This window comes from Macaca thibetana, chromosome 1 (genome assembly GCF_024542745.1).
Source record: "Macaca thibetana thibetana isolate TM-01 chromosome 1, ASM2454274v1, whole genome shotgun sequence".
NCBI classification, from domain to species: Eukaryota; Metazoa; Chordata; class Mammalia; order Primates; family Cercopithecidae; genus Macaca; species Macaca thibetana.
The window spans coordinates 123,315,636-123,332,087 of record NC_065578.1 but is presented as its reverse complement, the minus strand read 5'-3'; the positions used below and the strand labels follow the sequence as shown (position 1 = coordinate 123,332,087).

General features: G+C 43.8%; 2 protein-coding genes across 7 annotated transcripts in view; both read right to left on the bottom strand.

Annotated features, from left to right (window-relative positions):
* Positions 1-7,445, bottom strand: part of SETDB1 (SET domain bifurcated histone lysine methyltransferase 1) — a 40,805-nt gene extending 33,360 nt beyond the window's left edge. For 2 of the 6 annotated variants that reach the window (XM_050749551.1, XM_050749574.1), the window contains exons 1-3: positions 7,347-7,445; positions 5,718-5,988; positions 3,556-3,707 (exon numbers count right to left, since the gene is read on the bottom strand). In XM_050749551.1, coding sequence (XP_050605508.1) covers positions 3,556-3,707; positions 5,718-5,977 — 412 coding nt within the window. In that variant the 5' untranslated portion in view covers positions 5,978-5,988; positions 7,347-7,445. Of the gene's footprint in view, positions 1-3,555; positions 3,708-5,717; positions 5,989-7,177 lie in introns of all 6 variants that reach the window. The other 4 variants (XM_050749542.1, XM_050749568.1, XM_050749535.1 and 1 more) reach the window with 3 other exon arrangements.
* An 8,127-nt stretch (positions 7,446-15,572) lies between these two features.
* CTXND2 (cortexin domain containing 2) lies at positions 15,573-15,849 on the bottom strand. Its single transcript, XM_050751997.1, has one exon. It carries the CDS (start codon positions 15,776-15,778, stop codon positions 15,611-15,613), a length of 168 nt encoding a protein of 55 aa, XP_050607954.1. The 5' UTR covers positions 15,779-15,849; the 3' UTR covers positions 15,573-15,610.
* Between the last annotated feature and the right edge of the window lie 603 nt (positions 15,850-16,452).

Sequence of the window (16,452 nt, the reverse complement as noted above, 5' to 3'; positions counted from 1 at the left end):
ATGCGAGCTTCCACTTTGAGAGGCTAGAAAAAGAAGAACAAATCAAACCCTGTAAATAAAAGGAAGAAAATAAATAAACATCACACTGGAACACATTTAGTGTGATATCCTGGATTAGATCATAGAACAGAAAAAGTCCAGAAGCTGAATAAAGCCTGGAGTTTATATAAAAAGTAATATACCAATGTTTGCTTTTGACATATATACTAGATGAAGGATATATAGGAACTCCATTATTTTCAATTTTTCTATAAATCTAAAATTATTCCAAAATAAAAGATTTTAAAAATCCACAAAGAAAAGTCCAGGCCAAAATGGCCTCAGTACTGAATTTATCAAACTCTTTAGAAAGAAATATCATTCCATACAAACTCAGAGGAGGGAACACTTCTCAACTCATTTATAAGGCCTACATTACCCTGCTACCAAAATGGCCTCAGTACTGAATTTATCAAACTCAGGCCGGGTGTGGTGGCTCAAGCCTGTAATCCCAGCACTTTGGGAGGCTGAGACGGGCGGATCACGAGGTCAGGAGATCGAGACCATCCTGGCTAACATGGTGAAACCCCGTCTCTACTAAAAAAAATACAAAAAACTAGCCGGGCGAGGTGGCAGGCACCTGTAGTCCCAGCTACTCGGGAGGCTGAGGCAGGAGAATGGCGTAAACCCGGGAGGCGGAGCTTGCAGTGAGTTGAGATCCGGCCACTGCACTCCAGCCTGGGTGACAGAGCGAGACTCCGTCTAAAAAAAAAAAAAAAAAAAAGAAAGAAATATCATTCCATACAAACTCAGAGGAGGGAACACTTCTCAACTCATTTATAAGGCCTAGATTACCCTGCTACCAAAGCCAAACAAGGACACTACAACAGAACTATAAACCAACAGCCCTCATGAAATAGATGTAAAAAAATTTTTTCTTTTTTTTTTTAAATTAGAGAAGGGGTTTCACCATGTTGCCCAGGCTGGTCTTGAACTCCTGGGCTCAAGCAATCTGCCCAACTCAGCCTCCCAAGATTCTGGGATTCCAGGCATGAGTCACAGCATCCGGCCAAGATCTTTTTTTTTTTTTTTCTTTAAATCAGCAAATCCAATCCAGCAACATGTAAAAAGAATTATACCTCAAGACCAAGGCTGGTTTCCTCCAGGAATGCAAGGTTGGTTTAACATCCAAAAAAACAGCTACTGTAATGCATTCTTAATATGATAAAAGACAAAAGAAACATAGGAGAATGATATAGAAAAAGCTGACAAAATCCAAAATCCAATTCGGCTACGATAAAATCTCTCAAACTAGGATTAGAAGGGGATTCCTTTAATTTAATCAACGGCATCTATAGAAAACCTACTGCTGACATAATTAATGGTTAACAACCAAATGCTTTCATATTAACATCAGGAAGAAGAAAAGGATGTCCTTTTTTTTTTGAGACGGAGTCTCGCTCTGTTGCCCAGGCTGGAGTGCAGTGGTGTGATTTTCTGCTCACTGCAAGCTCCGCCTCCTGGGTTCACACCATTCTCCTGCCTCAGCCTCCCAAGTAGCTGGGACTACAGGTGCCCGCCACCATGCCTAGCTAATTTTTTTTTTTTTGGTATTTTTACTAGAGATGGGGTTTCATCATGTTAGCCAGATGGTCTCAAACTCCTTCCTGACCCTGTGATCCGCCAGCCTCAGCCTCCCAAAGTGCTGGGATTACAGGTGTGAGCCACTGCACCCGGCCTTTTCTTTTTTTTTTTTGAGACACAGTCTCGCTGTCACCCAGGCGGGAGTGCAATGACACAATCTCAGCTCACCGCAAGCTCTGCCTCCCAGGTTCACACCATTCTCCTGCCTCAGCCTCCTGAGTAGCTGGGACTACAGGTGCCTGCCACCATGCCTGGCTAATTTTTTGTATTTTTAGTACGGACGGGATTTCACCATGTTAGCCAGGATGGTCTCGATCTCCTGACCTCGTGATCTGCCTGTCTCAGCCTCCCAAAGTGCCGGGATTACAGGCATGAGCCACCGCACCTGGCCAGGATGTCTGTTCTTAAAACCTTTTTTTTTTTTTGGAAGACAAGAGTTTCCCTTAGTCACCCAGGCTAGAGTACAGTGCCACGATCACAGCCCACTGCAGCCTCAACTTCCTGTACTTAGATCCTTCCACCTCAGCCTCCCAAGTAGCTGGGATTACTGGGGTGCACCACCATGCCTGGCTACTTTTTTTATTTTTAGTAGAGATGAGGTCTTGCTATGTTGGCCATTCCTGGGATCGGGGGATCCTCCCACCTCAACCTCCCAAAGTGCTGGGATTACAGGTATGAGCCACTGTGCCAGGCCTGCTCTTAAAACGTATTCGACACTGTACTGAAGGTTTTAGTGAGTACAATAAGAAAAGAAAAAGAAAAGATATCCAGGGTAGAAAAGAAGAAGTAAAACAGACTTTATTTGCATGAATTAGTTTTAGAAAATCCTAAGAAATTGGCTGGGTGCAGTGGCTCATGCCTGTAATCCTAGCACTTTGGGAGGCCAAGGTGGGTGGATCACAAGGTCAGGAATTCAAGACTAGCCTGGCCAAGATGATGAAACCCTGACTCTACTAAAAACACAAAAATTAGCTGGGTGTGGTGGTGGGGCGGGGCGGGGGGCACCTGTAATCCCAGCTAGTTGGGAGGTCAAGGCAGAGAACATATTGAATCCGGGAGACAGAGGTTGCAGTGAGCTGAGATTGCACCACTGCATGCACTCCAGCCTGGGCGAAAGAGTGAGACTCTGTCTCAAAAAAAAAAAAAAAAGAAAAAAAAAGAAAAAAAAAAAAGAAACAGAAAAGAAAACAAAAGAAAAAGAAAAAAGAAAATCCTAAGGAATCAACAAAAAGCTTCTATAACTATGTGAGTTTAATGAGGTTGTGGGCTACAAGATCAATACACAAAAACCAACCGTATTTTTTATATCCTAGCAACAAAACATACACTTACTGTAAGTCCTGGTAATTCCACTCTTTGATGGAATACCCCAAAATAGCGGTTACACAGAATGAGGAAAGCAAAGTAATGCAATCAGGCTGTAGCACATAGGGAACATCCATGATACTAACAATGCTGCATTTTTTTCTTTAATAGCCAGCTCAGGCAGTTTGAAATATGGAGTTAGTGACAATGGTTTCTCCTCTCTTCTATTATCTTCCATTTGCTCATCTTCCAGTGTTTTAATTTCTTTATTTTTTTATTTTTTTATTTTTTTTGAGACGGAGTCTCGCTCTGTCGCCCAGGCTGGAGTGCAGTGGCCGGATCTCAGCTCACTGCAATCTCCGCCTCCCGGGTTTACGCCATTCTCCTGCCTCAGCCTCTTGAGTAGCTGGGACTACAGGCGCCCGCCACCGCGCCCAGCTAATTTTTTGTATTTTTTAGTAGAGACGGGGTTTCACCGGGTTAGCCAGGATGGTCTCGATCTCCTGACCTCGTGATCTGCCCATCTTGGCCTCCCAAAGTGCTGGGATTACAGGCTTGAGCCACCGTGCCCAGCCCTGTGTTTTAATTTCAATCCTGAGACTTTCCTATCCAAAGCTCATCCCTTACCTGAATCAATACTGAGGACATCATCATCTTCATCAGGAATCTCAATTATTTCTGTAGGCCGGGAAGATTCGTCCTCAGAGCTACTGTCCCGGTATTGTAGTCCCAGCTTGGAGTAGAAGTCCTTCACCAAAGACTCACAATTAGTCACTGCCCTAATATTGGAACACACGCAGAAAAGTCAAAGCCAGAAGAGGAATTAGAGATATAGAATCCATTACAATTTATATATATTTAAGTATATACGGTCCTCAATTTAAATGGGCCACATTCCAAAGTGTCTCTGTTTAGAATTTAAAATGCTTTTTCTATAGAAAAATGTTTTAAATAGTGGTTTAGTTTCCAGACTAGTTCCTCAAAAATCCAAAGTAAGCCCAAAGTACAGTACTTTCAAACTTACCTCATTATTTACCTTGCTGTTATCTGAAAATCTATCCTGGCCGGGTGTGGTGGCTCGCGCCTGTAATCCCAGCAATTTGGGAGGCTGAGGCAGGTGGATCACTTGAGGTCAGGAATTTGACCTCCCCAGCCCGGCTGACATGGTGAAACCCCATCTCTACTAAAAATACAAAAATTAGTCGGGTGTGGTGGTGCACACCTGTAGTCTCAGCTACTCGGGAGGCTGAGACAGGAGAGCTGCTTGAACTCAGGAGGTGGAGGCTGCAGTGAGCCAAGATCACGCCACAGCACTCCAGCCTGGGCGAGACAGAGCAAGTCTCTGTCTGAAAAAAAACAACAACAACAACAAACAAACAAACAAAAAAGACACATGAAAAAATGCTCATCATCACTGGCCATCAGAGAAATGCAAATCAAAACTACAATGAGATACCATCTCACACCAGTTAGAATGGCGATCATTAAAAAGTCAGGAAACAACAGGTGCTGGAGAGGATGTAGAGAAACAGGAACAGTTTTACACTGTTGGTGGGACTGCAAATTAGTTCAACCATTGTGGAAGACAGTGTGGCAATTCCTCAAGGATCTAGAACTAGAAATACCATTTGACCCAGTCATCCCATTACTGGGTATATACCCAAAGGATTATAAATCATGCTGCTATAAAGACAAATGCACACGTATGTTTATTGTGGCACTATTCACAATAGCAAAGACTTGGAACCAAACCAAAGGTCCATCAATGATAGACTGGATTAAGAAAAGGTGGCACATATACACCATGGAATACTATGTAGCCATAAAAAAAGATAAGTTCATGTCCTTTGTAGGGACATGGATGAAGCTGGAAACCATCATTCTGAGCAAACTATCGCAAGGACAGAAAACCAAACACCGCATATTCTCACTCATAGGTGGGAATTGAACAATGAGAACACTTGGACACAGGATGGGGAACATCACATACCAGGGCCTGTTGTGCGGTTGGGGGAGGGGGAAGGGATAGCATTAGGAGATATACCTAATGTAAATGATGAGTTAATGGGTGCAGCACACCAACATGGCACATGTATACATATGTAACAAACCTGCAGGTTGTGCACATGTACCCTAGAACTTAAAGTATAATAATAAATTTTTAAAAATGTATTCTAAGTGACAACTAGAGCACTAGAAACAAATCTTTTGGGGGGTATAGGAACTGATTAATGCTTCGGAGTTACGTAAGACAGAAATTCTGTACAATCCTCACTCCCTGAAATGAAGCAATTGTTCTAAGACAGAGCACAGGAGGAAGAAGGGGAAAGGACTTAAGACTTGGACTCCCTTACTGCTGATCATATGTTAGCTGCTGACAGATGAAAATTATATTTATGGCTGACTGTAAGGTCAGATTTTTTACCATAAACTTCGAGGAAGAGTAAGGTTCTAAATATGTGTACTTCATAAAGTATAAAATTCTTGGTACACAGCCCAGCCAACATGGTGACCCTGTCTCTACTAAAAATATAAAAAATTAGCTGGGCGTGGTAGCGGATGCCTGTAATCCCAGCTACTTGGGAGGGTGAGGCGGGAGAATCACTTGAACCTGAGAGGTTGAGGTTGTAGTGAGCTGGGACCACTCCACTGCACTCCAGCCTGGGTGACAGAGCGAGACTCCGTCTCAAAAAATAAAATAAAATGCTTGGTACAAGGTCATGAACAATTATTCTCTAAAAATATCTCCCAATGGAGAGATTTCCCTCTATTTTCCATGGAGTTCTCACCTGGATGCATCATCAAATAGCTGGTCAACGTGAGCCACCTCAGATTCTTTCTGTATTACCCATGTCTCTAACTCTGCTAGCTGCTTCTTGCGCTGCTGTACACAATCCATCTTCTCCAGTTCCTCATCGATGAAATGCCGAAGTTCCTCCATAGAGATACCCAGTTCCTCAACCACTGCCTGTTGCAGCTCTGCTATCTCTTCAGACTCCACTGTAGCTGTTGCTGCATCCAAACCAATGCACCCAGGAAGGGAAGACATGCTTTTGTCCTCTGCATGGAACAGAAAACAAATTAAACTGGAGTCCTTATAACTATAATCAATAGAGAATTTCAGTTCCCTAATAAAACTAATTCCTGTTCTGCTGCCTGTTATTCTATTCAAATAGTCCATGTTCTTCTTCCCCATTCTCCAGAATCTGATGCTGAGATTTTTAAGAGTTCTTATCTTCTACTACACACTAACAGGCCTGAAAAAGTTTTAAAAGTTTGAGAGGGCATGGAGAACATTCATTAAGCAGTAGGGAGCTACTGAAAATAATGTTTTGGGCTAGCACAGTGGCTTACATCTGTAATCTCAGCACTTTTAGAGGCCAAGACAGGAAGGTCGCTTGAGGGCAGGAGTTCAAGACCAGCCTGGGCAACATGGCAAGACTCGTCTTTACAAAAAAAATACAAAAATTAGCCAGGTGTGGTGGTGCATGCCTTTAGTCCCAGCTACTCAGGAGGCTGAGGTGGGAGGATCGCTTGAGCCCAGGAGAGGCTGCTGTAGTGAGCTATGTTTGCCCTATGCATTCCAGCTTGGGTGACAAAGCGAGACCCTGTCTCAAAACAAACCGAACTTTAAAAATAATGCTTTGGGATACCGAAGAGAACTAATCCAGGAGAAGATATTTTTGTGGTCTATACGTGTTCCTTAACTTAAAGATTATGTGATAAATCTTTGTATGCTATGCCTAATTTGAACAAAACTTCTACCTGGGGATGGAGTTGACTTGTAACTCACTAATTCAGTGTTTTCTCTTTCATCACTTCTTCCCCTTACATTACTTTGCTTCCATGTGGAAATTTACTTTTTAAAAAGTCTATGATATTCAAAGCTCGCAGCAAAAAGGTTTCCCCCAAAGTACAGAGAAGTAAAGCAAGCTGGGAATAAAACGTGGCTACCTAACATCCACAACCAAAATACTTCACACATTCGTGTGAACTGCTTTTTCAATCAAACGGTTAAAGCAAACCTGATTTTCAACGCCTCCATTTTCCTTTGCCCACACACCAGCCCACTCCCGTGCTACCTATTCTAGGGGTGCGTCCTACCCATTCGCAAACCCAGTTCAGCCCCGCCCCCGTTCGCCTCTGGGGAAGACTTCCTTCCCACCCTCGCCCGACCCCCTCCCACAAACAAAACATCCCAGATAAGCCTTTGGTCACCAAATAACTCAATTAACAGTATTCCCCACACCTCCCGTCTTCCAGCTTTAAGGGCTCTTTTTCACCAACCAGACCCCAGACTCACAACTCATGGGTCAGCCTCGACGGAAAAGAGCGAAACCGAAGGGATAAGGGAGGAGGGGGAGGGGAGAAAGCATGAAGGAGGGAAGGGGAAGCAAAAGAAACGCCCGGAAGCAAACCTTTAGTGCCGTTCCGGTCACCGCGACGGTAGCCTGATGGGGTCAAATCCAAAGTCGCGGGGCGCCCCTCAGAGGCGACGAAACTAAGGTAACTACGCATGCGTTAAGGCAGAGCCTTCCAGGGACACACGTGAGAAGCGACTGGCAGGGCAGAGTGGGCGTGGCCAGGAGTATATTACCGAGTCTCCGCCTGTCCTACCACCCTCGACTAGTGGCCACATTACTACATTCATAGTGTAAAGACTGAGGGAAGCACTCATAGGTTCAGAGCTTTATTCTTTCAGTTTTACTTGAGTTTGTTTTGTTACATAAGTGATACAAATTGTAAAGGCTATCAAAATGTAATAAGAAAAACGTGATAAAATTCTCTCTTGCCCCATCACTTACCACCCCGCTCCTTTCAGGTAATACAGCTTAATTTTCTAGTCTTGTGTGCACACGTTCCTGTATATAGATTTTTGTTTTCATTTAACATGTGGACATTACCTGAAGCCAATAAAAAAGGTAAAATTTGTATTTTTGGCCGGGCGCGGTGGCTCACACCTGTCATCCCAGCACTTTGGGAGGCCAAGGCGGCGGATCACGAGGTCAGGAGATCAAGACCATCCTGGCTAACACGTTGAAACCCCGTCTCTACTAAAAATACACACACACACAAAATTAGCCGGGTGGTGGGCGCCTGTAGTCCCAGGTACTCGGGAGGCTGAGGCAGGAGAATGGCATGAACCCGGGAGGCAGAGCTTTCGGTGAGCGGGGATCGCGCCACTGCACTCCAGCCTGGGCCATAGAACGAGACTCCATCTCAAAAACAAACAAACAAAAAACAACAACAATAACTTGTATTTTTGACACCTGAATAATAAGGTTAAACCATATTTGTTTAGATTGTTTTCCGTTCTCAGCCCCGACAAATAGCGCAACAATAAAAATAAACATCCTTTTGAAGTAGTACTTTTATTTCTGTAGAAAAGATTCCCCAGGCCGGGCGCTGTAGCTCACGCCTGTAATCCCAACATTTTGAGAGGCCGAGGCGGGAGGATTGCTAGAGCCCAGGAGTTCCAAACCGGCCTGGGCAATACGGTGAAACGCCATCTCAACTAAAAATACGAGATAAAAAAAGTCAGGCGTGGTAGTTCGCGCCTGTGGTCCCAGCAACTACGGAGCTGAGGCGGGAGGATCGCTGAGCCCTGCTGGCAGAGGCTTCAGTGAAAGGAGATCGCGCCACTGCACTCCAGCCTGAGTGACCGAGCAAGACTCCGTTTTGAGAGTCCGTCTCAAACACACACACACACACACACACACACATTTTTCATTTAAAAAGTACAAACCAGAACCTTGTGTGTGAGGCTGGAAACAGAGCCCAAGCAGCTAGAACTCCCAAGTCCTTGAAATTCTCTCCTGTTGATCACATTTTCACCTGTGCTCACTTCACCTGCTCACCAGTTTCCTGGGACTACCCTAAGTGCCTATTTCCAATTAAGACAGCAGAAATTGAGGTGTGGAGAAGTGAAGGGTTCCTCTAGATAATTGAAATTCATCATGTTATAAACTCATTTCATCATGGTATCACCTTCTAACCTGAGCTAGAAATTTTAGACATACTACTCCCTAAACACACACACACACACACACACACACACACTTTATTTATTGAATACTTGCTACATAGCAGGAACTGTTCTAAGCACTTGCCAGTTATTAATTCATTTAAACTTCACAATTATCCTATGAGGTAAGAACTAATATTATTGTCCCTTTTTTATGGATGAGAAAACGGAGGCACAGAAATAAATTTCCCAAAGCCACACAGCTAAAAAGTGACAGACCCAGGCAGTTTGGCCATATACTTGGTGGTCTTGAACCATTATTCAGTGTAACTTGTTTCCTCTTCTTTCTTTTCCTTTTTTTTTTTTTTTTTTTTTTTTTTTGAGATGAAGTCTCACTCTGCCACCCCAGACTGGAGTGCAGTGGTGCGATCTCGGCCCACTGCAACCTCAGCCTCCCAGGTTCAAGTGATTCTCCTGCCACAGCCTCTCGAGTAGCTGGGACTATAGGTGCCCACCACCACGCCCAGCTAATTTTTATATTTTTAATAGAGATGGGGTTTCATCATGTTGGCCAGGCTGGTCTCGAATTCCTGACCTCAGGTGATCAACCTGCCCTGGACTCCCAAAGTGCTGGGATTATAGCTGTGAGCCACTGCACCCGGCCTCTTTTCCTATTCTATTGGCTTTGTTTAGCTCTTATTTCTTTTCTTTTTCTTTCTTTCTCTTTTTTTTCTTTTTTTGAGATAGAGTCTCGCTCTGTCTCCCAGGCTGGAGTGCAGTGGCGGGATCTCTGCTCACTGTAACCTTTGCTTCCCGGGGTTCAAGCATTTCTCCTGCCTCAGCCTCCCCAGTCACCAGCCACCTGATGTGGCCACGGCAGGCTATTTTTTTTTTTTTTTAATTTTAGTAGAAACGGGTTTTCACCATGTTGGTCAGGCTGGTCTTAAACTCCTAACCTCAGGTGATCCACCTGCCTCAGCCTCCCAAAGTGCTAGGATTACAGGCGTGAGCTACGGCACCCAGCCAGCCCTGCAATATTCTTTAAATCAACAATTCAACTTCCAGGACTTTAAGTGACATATTTTTGTTCGTTTGTTTGTTTGTTTTGAGATGGAGTCTCACTGTGTTGCCCAGGCTGGAGTGCAGTGGTGCAAGTGGAGTGCAGTGGAGCCACTGTGCCTGGCTGCTGTATACTTTTGAATTTGCATACTTTTGAAATGACTCAAGTGCTAAATTATTTTCTGCAGCATAATTGTTTGAAATAGCAAAAAATTTGAAAATAATGTAAATTTCTATTGGCAGGCGTTGGTTAAATTATGGCACACTCAAACAATATAATGCTCTTTAACCGTGTTTAAAAAAAAAAAAAGCTAGGCTGGGCTCACGCCTGTAATCCCAACACTTCAGGAGGCCAAGGAGGGTGGATCACGATGTCAGGGGATCAAGACCATCCTGGCTAACACAGTGAAACCTGGTCTCTATTAAAAATACGAAAAATTAGCTGGGCATGGTGGTGGGCGCCTATAGTACCAGCTACTCGGGAGGCTGGGGCAGGAGAATGGCATGAACCCGGGAGGCAGAGCTTGCAGTGAGCCGAGATTGTGCCACTGCACTTCAGCCTGGGTGACAGAGCGAGACTCTGTCTCAAAAAAAAAAAAAAAAAAAAAAAAAAAAAAAGCTAAGGAGGCTGTGCGTGTATTGATGTGGAATAATCTTCAAGATACAATATTAAGTAAAAACTGGTGCAGAACATGGTATATAGTGTGGCATCATTTGTGTAACTAATGGTAATAATATATGTTTTTTTCTCACATGTACATAAAATACCACTGGAAGGATACGCAAGAAATTTTTAATGTTGGGCCAGGTGCAGTGGTTCACACCTGTAGTCCCAGAACTTTGGGAGGCTGAGATGGGTGGATTATTTGAGGTCAGGAGTTCGAGACCAACCTGGCCAATATGGTGAAACCCTGTCTCTACTAAAAATACAAAAATTAGCTGGGCATGGTGGTGGGCGCTTGTAGTCCCAGCTACTCGGGAGGCTGAGGCAGGAAAATTGCTTGAACTTTGGAGGCTGAGGTTGCAGTGAACTGAGATCATACCACTACCCTCCAGCCTGGGTGAGAGAGTGAGACCCTGTCTCAAAAAAAAAAAAAAAAAAAAAAAAAAGACAGAAATTGTTAACATTGGTTGTTTGTGAAGAGAGAACAGAAGGTTAAAGAGGAGTAAGAATTTTCACAGTACACCATTTTGTACCTTTTGAAATTTCACCCAGCACTTTGGGAGGCCTAGGCAGGTGGATCACCTGAGGACAGGAGTTCCAGACCAGCGTGGCCAACATGGTAAAACCCCGTTTCTACTAAAAATACAAAACATGAGCTGGGCATGGTGGCAGGTGCCTGTAATCCCAGCTACTAGGGAGGCTGAGGCAGGAGAATCACTTGAACCCCGGGAGGTAGTGGTTGCAGTGAGCCGAGGTCACGCCATTATACTCCAGCTTGGGCGGCAGAGCGAGACTCCATCTCAAAAAAAAAAAAAGAAAAGAAAAAAGAAATTTGAAACTTGAAAATGGATAGCCTATTCAAAAAGGTTAGATTAAAAATAAAAAGGAAAGGAAAATATTTGGAAAGTATGTATATATGTGTGTGTATATATATATATATATGCACAAATGGACTTTATAGCAATTACCTTTGGAAAGAAGGAATGGGAAACAAGGCAGTAATCTAATAAGTTTTTGCCTTCTTTTTTTTTTTTTTTTTTTTTTTTGACAGAGTCTCGCTCTGTCACCCCGGCTGGAGTGCAGTGGGGTGATCTCGGCTCTCTGCAAGCTCCACCTCCAGGTTCACGCCATTCTCCTGCCTTATCCGCCTGCCCCCCAGTAGCTGGGACTACAGGCGTCCGCCACCACGCCCGGCTAATTTTTTGTATTTTTAGTAGAGATGAGGTTTCACCGTGTTAGCCAGGATGATCTCGATCTCCTGACCTCGGGATCCACCCGCCTCGGCGTCCCAAAGTGCTGGGATTACAGGCGTGGCCTTTTTATGTATGTATTTATTTATTTTGAGACAGAGTCTTACTCTGTTGCCCAGGCTAGAGTGCCATGGCATGATCTTGGCTCACTGCAACCTCCGCCTTCCAGGTTCAAGCGATTCTCCTGCCTCAGCCTCCCGAGTAGCTGGGACTATAGGTGCCTGCCACCATGCCTGGCTAATTTTTGTAGTTTTAGTAGAGACGGGGTTTCATCGTGTTAGCCAGGATGGTCTTGATCTCCTGACCTTGTGATCCACCTGCTTCGGCCTCCCAAAGTGCTGGGATTACAGGCATGAGCCACCACGCCCGGACCTACTTTTTGCCTTTTTATCCTTAGGTAATGTTTGAAAAAATTGTTTTACAATATGCATGTATTACCTTTATAATAATAATTTTTAAAATGTTGATTCAAAACACAAATGTAGAACCCCAACACCTACCAGACACACCCACATTAGTGGTGGGAGAGTCCTGGCCCAATATAACTTCTCTGTAGACCAATTGAACCTATAAATTGTCAGTTTGAGGTGGGTGGAAGGAGTGATTAAGAACATCAGGTTAGCAGAGATCATGTGATCAATAAGACCAAACAAACCGAAGGTCCATGGGCTGCAACTCCCTGAATCTCCATACCAAGGACTATCTGGCCACCCAGGCTGGAGTGTAGTTGCACGAGCATAGCTCACTGCAACCTCCATCTTCTGGGCCTTAGCAATCCTCCCACCTCAGTCTCCCAAGCAGCTAGGATTACAGGCACGTGTCACCATGCCCAGCTACTTTTTTATTTTTTAGTAGAGACGAGATCTTACTATGTCGCCCAGGCTGGTCTCAAACTCCTGGGCTCAAGTGATCCTCCCACCTCAGCCTCCCAAACTCCTGAGATTATAGGCGTGGGCCACCACATCCAGTCTCCCCTCTCTCGAACAGCATTCATACTGGCTTCTCGTGGATTTACTTTAGGTTGCTTATCTTTTTCTGCTTCCACAGATAATCCACTTCTTCCAACTGATGCATCTTTTCTTAGATTACTGGAGAAAGTCAGATAATTGTCAAACCTGTGATTCTCTTGTGACTGCATATTGATGGTCTCATTAATCGTGTGTTTATCGTGCAACTTATGTTAAGAAGATGTTAACTCAGAGGTTAATCTCTGAGTTCCTGGAGGGAACACACTGCAGTCCTCAAGTGCTGACATCAACCCTTTATTTATTTATTTATTTATTTATTTATTTATTTGAGATGGAGTCTTGCTCTCTTGCCCAGGCCGGAGTGCAGTGTCGTGATCTCGGATCACTGCAACCTCTGCCCCCGAGTTCAAGCGATTCTCCTGCCTCAGCCTCCCAAGTAGCTGGGATTACAGCCACGTGCCACCAAGCCCAGCTAATTTTTGTATTTTTAGTAGAGACGGGGTTTCAACATGTTGGGCCAGGCTGGTCTCGAACTCCTGACCTCAGGTGATCCACCCACCTCGGCCTCCCAAAGTGCTGGGATTACAGGTATGAGCCACTGTGCCCAACCTTTATTTTTATTTTACTTTTCCACACAACACCAACATAACTGACATCAATCCTAATCTGCTTTTCACCTGATCTGCACCTTGCCCTGAGTTTCTTTGCATCAAATCAAATCATATATCTCTCTTGTCCCCCTCCCCACATCCTCCCTTTACCTCCCTGGCAGCCTAACCAGTACAATTGAGTATCTTGTTCTGGTGCAGGCAAAGTCTAGTATTTTCCATGGAAGACTTTGATTCCTCTGTCTGCATTTTCCTTGGAGGCTTACTCAAGCTAAGGAAGGGAGCAGTCCCACATCCAGGAGTCAGAAACAGAGACCAATTATCAGGTCTCTGCTAACAGTGCATGACTAGAGTTGTGTCTCTATACCATGTGGTATTGCTGTTAAAACCCAGTCCAGCGTGGTCCCATGGATACATGTCTCCACTGAAGTGGCTGCTTGCTGGTCCAAGTCACTGCATAAGCCCAAGTGATGCCCTCCCAGTTAGATTCCAAGGTTATGGCTCTCAATTCATACTCATATGCTAGGTTACTGTTGACTAGAATATTAGGCCATCGTGGCTGGATATGAGGGCTTTGATTCTCCATCATCTGCTGTACTAAAACCAATCCTCTTCAGCCAAACCCACAATGAGTCTTGCTCAGCAATTTAGGTACTCCCTTTCTTTCTAGTGACTTCTCTTAAAAGCTTCCCTGCCAATTGGCTCATACACCACTCTATCAAAGTTCCCTAACTTCAGACTTTGGAGAGTAGGTGCTATGATTTTCTTCCCTCTGCTCTTAAGCGATCCCTTGGGGCTGGGCGCAGTGGCTCATGCCTATAATCCCAGCACTGTGGGAGGCTGAGGTGGGTGGATCACTTGAGGTCAGGAGTTCGAGACCAGTTTGGTCAACATGGTGAAACCCTGTCTCTACTAAAAATACAAAAATTAGCCAGGCATGTGGCGGATGCCTGTAATTCCAGCTACTCTGGAGGCTGAGGAAGGAGAATTGCTTGAACCCGGGAGGCAAAGGTTTCAGTGAGCCGGAATCACACCACTGCCTTCCAGCCTGGGTGACAGAATGAAACTCTGTCTCAAAAAGAAAGAAAAGATTGCTGGGATGATGATCAGAATCATGACCACCATCTGCATCATCATATATTATGTATTAATTTCCTATGACTGACATAACAAGTTACCACACCGGGTGCCTTAAAACAACAGAAATTTATTTTCTCACAGTTCTGAAGGCCGAAGTCCAAAATCAAGGTGTTGGTAAGACCATACCGGTACCAGAATCTCTAGGGGAGAAAGAATCCTTTCTTCACTCTTCTAGTTTCTGGTGGTTCCAGGCAAGGGTTCCTTGGCTTGTGGCTGTGTGATTCCAATCTCTGTCTCTGTGTTCACATGGTCTTTTTCTCTGTCTCCCTGTGTCTTCTCCTCTTTTTTTTTTTTTTTTTTAAGAACAATTGTCATTGGATTTAAGACTTACCTAGATAATTTAGGATGAATTTATCTTGAGATTCTTAATTATATTTGCAAAGACCATTTTTCCAAATAAGGTCACATTCCAGGGCTTAGGACACAGATATATCTTTTCTGGGGCCCTCATACAAACCTCTACATAATATTTTATAGGTGAGGAAATTTGGGACGAGAGAGATTAAGGAATTCACCCACAGCAAATTAGTCCCCTTCTACCACAGAGTTCTGCCCACTTAAGAACAGCAGATTTTACAAAACTTCACACACTAAAACAATCTGGTTACACTCTTCTTATAGGACATTTGATTTCTGCTGAGCCTACATTTGCATAACTAAAGGGATCATTCAAGTCTGCCACCTCTAGGTGAGCTTCTAGTTTCAGGTGGACCTTACCAAGCATGATGACATTATGTTACATTACATCATAAAATTATGGCCCACTGTCCCATCCTAAGAACCTTAGGCATTGAAGAATTAAAATCCATGGACTTATTCTAGCCAATAAATTCAACCTCTAACTTACTTTAGTAGCCATTTCCCTGAACAGGAACAATACAGACTGGCTTGTGTTTCATCTCATTGTAGAATGCAAGAGTGAGAAGGCTGAGAAACAGGGAGGTGAAATAATATAAAGTGTGTATAACAGATTTCAAATCTCTTGTGAAAGGAAGTCTACCAGGTTTTATTATACTTCAGATTATACTTCAGCTCAGAGATGGTTCTGTGGTTGTGGAGCTGGCCTTGTAGGGATTCTTCACCAACTTGGCACACCGAAAAATCATCACTATTAGGAACAGAAACAGAAGAACAACAAAGGCAATGGCAAAGCCTTTGTCCACATCAACACTGTTGGACAGGCTTGAATCTTCCATGGGGACTTGCACCTCGTTACTGTTGTCCAGCTCCAGCTACTTCCTCAGGTATAGCTTCAGATTTGTCATATTCCTAGACAAAGGAGGATAAAACAGGCTTATTGGTTTGTGTGTGTATGTGTTTTCTTAATAACACTGTGAAAAACCAAAAAGGGACCAAGGGTTGAAAAAATATCGGCAAGATTTACTTAAGAAGCAGTTACAAAACTGATAAAGTTGATATAGATGACTGACAAGATACACACATACAAGTATCTGTGTGTAAAATATCTGGAGAATTACTCCGAGGCAGAACGTGAGCAATGTATATAACCTAGAAATCAGGCGGGCCTTCCTTGTCCCCTAAGATCCAGGTAAAACTGTCTTCGACATCTGAATTCTGTGTTAAGTCAAAATCCTCCTCTAAGATTACTTCAAATTCCAAGAGTACTTATTGTACCTAGTTTGTTGTATAGTCTTAACTCACTGGCTATGAACATGAAATTGTTTTATTTTTTCTGATCACTACATTTAATTGTACCGTCATTCTCATATCTTCATGAAAAATCAGGTATATCCCAGAAGTGATCAATTTCAATTATTAAAACTTACAGGCTGGGCGCAGTGGCTCACACCTGTAATCCCAGCACTTTGTGAGACCAAGGCGGGTGGATCATCTGAGGTCAGGAGTTTGA